Source organism: Herpailurus yagouaroundi, unplaced genomic scaffold (assembly GCF_014898765.1).
Source record: "Herpailurus yagouaroundi ecotype Mexico unplaced genomic scaffold, PumYag 213, whole genome shotgun sequence".
NCBI classification, from domain to species: Eukaryota; Metazoa; Chordata; class Mammalia; order Carnivora; family Felidae; genus Herpailurus; species Herpailurus yagouaroundi.
Window position 1 is genome coordinate 3,705,298 of NW_024412444.1, and position 7,734 is coordinate 3,713,031.

General features: G+C 41.8%; 1 protein-coding gene across 16 annotated transcripts in view; it reads left to right on the top strand.

Annotated features, from left to right (window-relative positions):
- Positions 1–7,734, top strand: part of MAGI1 (membrane associated guanylate kinase, WW and PDZ domain containing 1) — a 643,266-nt gene that overhangs the window by 562,651 nt on the left and 72,881 nt on the right. For all 16 annotated transcript variants that reach the window (XM_040454512.1, XM_040454513.1, XM_040454515.1 and 13 more), the window contains 2 exons: positions 2,633–2,815; positions 3,600–4,220. In XM_040454512.1, the coding sequence (XP_040310446.1) occupies positions 2,633–2,815; positions 3,600–4,220 (804 nt within the window). The remainder of the gene's footprint in view (positions 1–2,632; positions 2,816–3,599; positions 4,221–7,734) is intronic.

Below are 7,734 nucleotides of genomic sequence, written 5' to 3' on the forward strand. Positions count from 1 at the left end.
GCCACTGAGGCAACTCTAAAATGAGTACCTTTAAAAAAAAAAAAAAAAGGAGCTACCCAGGTGATTCTCATACGTAACAAGATCGTGCAGCTGTATAGTCAGCAGACTAGGATCTCTTGGAAAATTACATTTACCACAGGGCTGCAGCAGAGAGCTCCAGTCCCACTGCTTGTGGGTAGAAAGTGCTTCTTTTCCAAAGCTACGTTAGCTCATGACCCAACCATTCATAAAACATAATCAAATGTCCATGAATGTGAAGCCCTGTGATCTTCCCTAGTTAAGCGCTAAAAAAAGGAAGTCATCGGTGTAATTTCAAAGCTCTGTTCCTGTCTCCATTAAGTTGAAAACATTCTAAGTTCAAAATATGCTAATGGCTTTTTAAAAAATTCATTCAGTTAAACTGCCAGGCACATTTTCACATTTTCTAACTTTGCCTATAATGAGGGTGAGAAGCTTAAACACCCAACCACGTCTTCCCACCTTCTCAAAGACACGTTGAATCTCATTTCTTTGTGCTGTTGTTCAGTCATTCGTTTATTCAGCACAAACTTTTGGAGCACATGAAGTGAAGGGGTGGGCGAGAATCAGACAGATCACCAAACCTATACATACCTAAGACGCATACTTTGTTGGATGGTGATAAATACTAGGGACAGCAAAAACAAGCAGGAAAGGGGGATTGGCAATGGTGGAGGAGGTGTTACAGTTTTTAAGAAGATGACCAGACAGAGCCTCACTGAGAAGGTGACGGCCACTGCTGTCTCTGCATAACCGAAATGTGTTTCCCTTCACGCCATCCCAACTCCCTAGCTGCCTCTGCCTTAAGGATGTAGGCTATTCGCACACGCCCCTGGCCTCGGTTTTCTATCTGATAATTGCCGTGGCAGCTGTCTCCCCACAGCCCCGAGTGCACTTGAAACCACCTTTCTGATGCCATGGCGGACGACTGTGCATGGCGAATGCTTCAGCCTTGCCTTTCGTTAGCCGCCACGACGAGTCTGTAGTTTATGAAGCTTCCAACCAGCCTTGCAAAGGGGGAGCTTCGTGAGCAGGACGATGACTCTAGTAATTTAAAAGAGTCCTTTTTAAGAGCCGGGAACTTTTGAAATATGCAATTAAAAATTGTATGTGTGCCCAGAGACTTTTTGAAAAAGGCCTTTTAGCTATAGCTAACCAAAAATAACTTCCTTCCTGGGTGCCACACTTGGGTGGAGGGGTCTATGGAGACTTCTTCTCCTGGGTGTTTTGTTTTTGTTTTGATAACACTTTGGATAGAAGATGAGGAAGCTGTGGCAAGCAGGAGAGAAGGGGATATGAATTATAATTAGGAGAGGGTTTTTTTTTGTTTGTAAGATTTTGTTTTTAAGTAATCTCTACACCCAATGTGGGGCTCGAACTTACAACCCCGACATCAAGAGTCGCACGCTCTACTGAGCTACATTAGGAGCCCCTAATCAGGAGAGTTTAAAAAGTCTAAACCTGAAGTGATGTCCACTATTTGGGATAACTAGAGAAATTCTTGGAAGTTTCTCAATTGTGGAGAAATTCCTAACAATACTGACTTTTAAAATTTTTGGTTTGTGTACAAACTGTTATTGTGAATATTATCAAGAAAACAAAACCATAGGGAGCATGTTTGGTAGTTCTTTAGCTATGTAGCTGTTAATTTATTTTATTTCAGTTTTTTTTTAATTTATGTATTTATTTTGAGAGAGGTCATGGGGGAGAGGCAGAGAGAGAGGGAGAGAGAGAATCCCAAGCAGGCTCCACACCGTCAGTGCGGAGCCCAGCATGGGACTTGATCCCGCTAAATGTGAGATTGTGACCTGAGCTGAAATAGGTGCCCCTATTAATTGATTTTAAACAGGACAACTGAATTTGGAGCTGTGTGGCTTTTGTTAGTAACTATTTCGTTTAGATGTTTTGTATTTTAAAAAAATATTCTAAGCCACACGTCCTAAACTTTTTTAAACAATAAATTTTATTAGGGGGCATGTCCAGGCTATTTTACAAATTGTTAAAAGACAAAAACATACAGGAAAAATGACACATTTGAAACTCAATTCAAGGTGAAGTTATGACTCCTCTAATTTTGAAAGTAGCAAATTACATTTTTATCATTATTCTTTGTGACCGTATGTTTCCTGGCATCCTCTATATTTTTTCGGAGTGTGTTTTCTGTTTGATTAGAAACTAAAGTTTTCACTGAATTGGTTTCACAAGTAGAAGCCAAGCCTGAGGCAACACGTTGGAAGTTGTATTGCAAATTAGAAACCGTAACAACACAGACAACACAAAACACAGACCCATTTTATCTTCTGTGAAGGACCTCATGGCACCTCAATTGCTGTGAAACTACGTGAACTGAAACCAAGAAGTGTTTCAGATGATGGTCATTCTTCTCTTGTATTTTCTTTGAGAACTTCATGCTGACATACTGTAGGTACCATATCCCCCTTCTTAAACAGAGGGGCCTGGGAACACCATCTTATTACTGCAGTCAAGAGAGGAATTTCCTAAGACCCCTCAGGCACAGGAGCTTGGAGAGCCGTCTATAAGTTGTGTCATTTCTTATTTAATTCACCTTTTCATGCATAGTGACGTTCCTTATACTTTTCGTATTTTCATCCAGGCAAACCCTTTTTTACACGAAACCCTTCTGAGTTGAAAGGCAAGTTTATTCACACGAAGCTGCGGAAAAGCAGTCGTGGCTTTGGCTTCACAGTTGTTGGAGGTGATGAACCTGACGAGTTTCTGCAGATCAAGAGCTTGGTCCTGGATGGTCCTGCGGCATTGGATGGCAAGATGGAAACAGGTAGAGGCACCACAGGGCCCTAGCATTCCCTGTGTGGTGTGACTGCCACCCGGCACCTGAACCGGGGCCAACGACATCATGATTTCGTGACTTTATAAATGTTTTTTATTTTTGTATTTTTTAAGTTTGTTTGTTTATTTTGAGAGAGAGAGAGAGAGAGAGCCCACGAGCTGGGGAGGGCCATGGAGAGGGAGAGGGAATCCCAAGCAAGCTCTGGCACTGTGAGCACAGAGCCCGATACGGGGCTTGATCCCATGGACCATGAGATCATGACCTGAACTGAAACCAAGAGATGCTTAACTGACGGAGCCACCCAAGTGGCCCCAGTAAATGTTTTTTTAAAACACTGTCAGTAAGCAAGATTCCTCCACTACATAAATGCATTCCCTGGTATAGATGCAAACCTTTGAAGCCATTTTAACTTTGGGGTACTGTTAGAATGCTATTAAATACAGTAAGGTGGTAATTTACTAAAAATTTAGATCTGTATGAATAGAAGAAGTCTAAACTTGGATTTCTGCAATGAGAATTTTTTTTAGAAGAAATCCCACTGTTCTTTCAATGATCATTATATTCTCATTAGCAGGGCAGACAGGAGATGCTAAAAGAATGCCTTGTTAGCAGTTACAATAAGTAATAGAAGCATTCCCTTTGTGCCCTATGATACCACCCCCAAACCTCCAGTTTCTGTTCAGCTTCCTTTTGGTAGAGTTTCATAGTATAATGTTGATAAAACTTGTTTTGGCTACTTTCTGTTTAACCCCCAAACTCTTACCTTTTGCAGGAGATGTCATTGTCAGCGTGAATGACACCTGTGTTTTGGGACACACACATGCGCAAGTTGTGAAAATCTTCCAGTCCATCCCCATTGGTGCCAGCGTGGACCTTGAACTCTGCCGAGGTTACCCGTTGCCTTTTGACCCAGATGACCCCAATACAAGTTTAGTGACTTCGGTAGCCATTTTGGATAAAGAACCAATTATTGTGAATGGGCAAGAGACCTATGATTCGCCGGCCAGTCACAGCAGTAAAACAGGCAAAGTCAATGGCATGAAGGATGCCAGGCCAAGCAGCCCTGCTGATGTGGCTTCAAACGGTTCCCATGGTTACCCCAATGACACTGTCTCTTTGGCTTCCTCCATAGCCACTCAGCCAGAGCTCATAACTGTTCATATAGTCAAGGGCCCAATGGGCTTTGGTTTTACTATCGCGGACAGTCCTGGTGGCGGTGGCCAAAGAGTGAAACAGATCGTGGACAGTCCAAGGTGCCGCGGCCTGAAAGAAGGGGATCTTATAGTGGAAGTTAATAAGAAGAACGTGCAGGCTCTGACCCATAATCAAGTTGTGGATATGCTGATTGAATGTCCAAAGGGAAGTGAAGTCACACTGTTGGTGCAACGAGGAGGTACGTAGGTTTCTTTTGTTCTATGATTTTTTTTTTTCTCTTAACCCAGAATCCATTGTTTCACTTACTAGTCTCCAGGTGGCTTTGGGGGCTTTTTAAATGTCTAGTCTTTAAGATCATTTTTATTTACCCGTTTGGAAACGTATTCAAATTGCCTTCTGTTTTTTCCAAATGGTAGCCTCTATAGAATGAAGGTTGTGTTTATATATTATGTTATACCTGTGTAGCCAAAATGATACTTTTAAATGTAACTTGCATTGTGCTTTTAAAAAAACATTAATATTTTAGAATCTCTATCCTTCAAGTGTCCTGAACCTGGCCTGCACAGCCTGCATGCAAAACGTGGCTCTTGCTCACTGTGCTCACTGTTCCAACCTCATTTCACACTCCTCTCCCCTTGTCACTATAGTCTAGCCACCTGGCTTCTTTTCGGAAGAGGCTCTAGTACTACAAGCCTTTGCTGTCTCAGGGCCTTTGCACTTCCTGTTCCCACTGCTTGGAAAGCTCTTGCCCCAGCTATTCACTTGGCTGGCTCAGTCTCACTCAAGTCTCCTCCTAGACGAATGTTTCTCAGGTTACTTTTTTAAAGTAGCTTCTCAGTTCCTTGTAATCTTCACTGCAGCGTCCCGTTTCTTCCTCGCCTTTATTACATCATTATTATTATGGCACAAGTCATTGTTTTGTGTATGTATTTAATTTTTCTTTGTTGCTCTCTTTTTCACTAGAATATAAGACCCATAAAGCAGGACCCATGTCTGCAACTTGACAGTTGTATGCTTTCATAAATGAAAAAAATATTGAATGAGTGAATGGGTATGTGATTACTTACACTTGACAGGAACAATAGCTCCAGGATCATAATGAAAAACATACCTCAACATACCCACATCTTCATGAAGTGGTAGGATCTCAGAGAAGTGGGGTACTCTATATCTTGAGACCTAGATTTCCTCTCCCCTGCCTGCACCCCTTAATCCTGCCCCACCAGAAGTCTCAGGAACTCGCACTGAGAAGTATTTTTTACATGGCTGAAATGTATTGTCCCTGGGTATGCGTACGTGACTAGTGTTGATTGATCACTTCACACAGTGGGCCTGAGAATGGTTGTTCCTTCAATCTTTGCCAACATGATCTGTTTGATGTACAGCATATTTTGATTGTCTGAAAAGAGATCAGGAGCTAGACATTTATTTCCTTTTGGTTCCATTGAAGCAGAGGAACTCCTTTGTCTGACGGCGACTGTGTTCTCATCTCATGATGTTGTATGTTCTCTGGCCAGAATGACTGGGGTCACTGGAAAGAAATCCAAAATTCAGAGCAATTGTCTGTGTGAACTGAAATGCTCAGCTAACACGTCTTAAACAGCTATAATAGCCATTGTGCAGACTTAACTTTTAACCAGTTATCTTCAGCAACATCCTTTTGAAATCTCTTCTTGTACCTTGATCACTTGACTGCACAGATCAGTTTTCTCAACAGTGACCGAGATGTAGGAGAAAGTGACTCGAGATTAAGAATGATCATGATGGTGGTGGTGTTGATATTGGTGGTGATGGTGGTGATGGTTGATGGTTGTTGTTGGTGGTGGTGGTGATGGTGTTGATGATGATACCTGACACTTGTGGATAAGCTGGCAATTTACAAAGCACTTTTAATATTGGCCCCTGTCTCTCATCTCACCTGTATCATGTCCCTGAAAGGCAGGTGCCATGCTCTACTATGACTGAGGGGTTCACCTCAAATCTGGGGTTTCCAGTTCAACACTCTGCCCTGCTTAACTCCGAATAACATGGCTTTTTCCATAATTGCTGATTTTTGTGGCCAGCAGCTTGAAAACTTAAATGGTTCTTGGTCCATCTGGGCCATTTTTGACTTAGCCACTGCTCATTTGATGGCCACAAACCACCCTGCTCTCCTGCCTAATTTATTTGCTCCTTCATGCCATTTTTCAGTGTGTTCAGTTTTTCTTTTTTATTAGATTCACTTGAAGGAAACCAAAAAATAGTACCTCATTACACCCTCTAACTTACTACATTCACTGGAACCATACTGTAATGAATATGCCCAAACTAGCAAACAACTGATGATAGAAACCTACCTCTGGATTTCACATATGCTTGCATTTTCTCTTCTTAATTTCTAAGACCTTCTTTTTGTTAATGCCATTACATCATATAAACTTAAATTAATGTGGAAAGATCCAGAATATATTGCCACATTAGTGAACATCTCCATCGTTTATTCCGGAATCTGAGTAATTTAAAATCAGTCTCACATCAGCAGTCTTTAAAATACACCATATGCCTTGTGTTTGATTTATGTTTTGGATAGAAAGTTTGTACATCTGCATTTGGCAGGCTAGCACTAACTACTATTAATCTTTCTAGAAAGCATATAAATATATTTGTTTCTGCCATACGTTAGTTATTTGAACAGGGGCCAACATTTTAGTCATCACTCCTGTATGGTGAGGGTGTCAACGAGAAGGTTTGGTGAAGCCACAAAGGCCGCTTCTAGGTTAAATGAGAAAGTTAATGGCCACTTCACTGATTCTTTCTAATGAGTCTCATTTCTGCCAAACTCCTAATAAAGCCGATTGATAAACTCATGATTCTTGTGAGTCTTAGGAATTGAAAGCTTGAGGATGAGGCTTTCTGTGCTTTGAACAACTGGCCTTTTCTACTTTGGGACAGAGGTAGCTACATCTGTATTTGTTTTCATTCTTAATCTCCTGAGCTCATTTTTGAGGTCTCTTCTTGTCAAGATCGGGTACCTTTTGATTTTGGTATTTTTTTGTCTTCCCTCCTCCACCCTAAGCTGGAAATCAAGCAGAGGTTGGAATATCATTTGTGAATTTCTGGGACTGGACAGTTTCCTGGATCTGGCGTGGAATTGCTGGGGGTGTTCATCCACATGCCCTGGCAGCTGGGACCCTTACCGATTTGTTTACAAGTATCTTCTCTGTAAAATAGGTCCTTGTCTCCTGGTCCATCAGTCACACTCTTCATGGGCACAGCCTTCTTCCTAGGCCTGGCTCCCCATCTTCCTAAGGCACTTACCTTCCTCCTTTGCCCTCTGCTGTGCAGTCAGGAGAATGCTCTTTACTTATCTTACCTTTATGTAGTATTTGCATTCAGATAGCCTGTTGCCTGACACCAGTGTGAATCTAGAGACTTTTTTTAGGTGTATGGAAAATTATGCTAGAAGGAGATTGCTGGTTTGTTTTGTTTTGTTTTGTTTTTTAAATATCGTGGGTTTTGGGGCACCTGGTTGGCTCAGTTGGTAGAGGATCTCACTCGATCTCAGGGTCCTGAGTTCCAGCCCCATGTTGGGAGTGGAGCCTACTTTGAAAAAAAGTAGTGGGTTTTTTTTTTAAGTTTATTTATTTATTTATTTATTTAGAGAGAGTGTGTGTGTGTGTGTGTGCACGTGCACAGGGACGGGAGAGAAGGGGAGGGAGGGAGGGAGGGAGGGAGGGAGAGAGAGAGAGAGAGAGAGAGAGAGAGAGAGAATC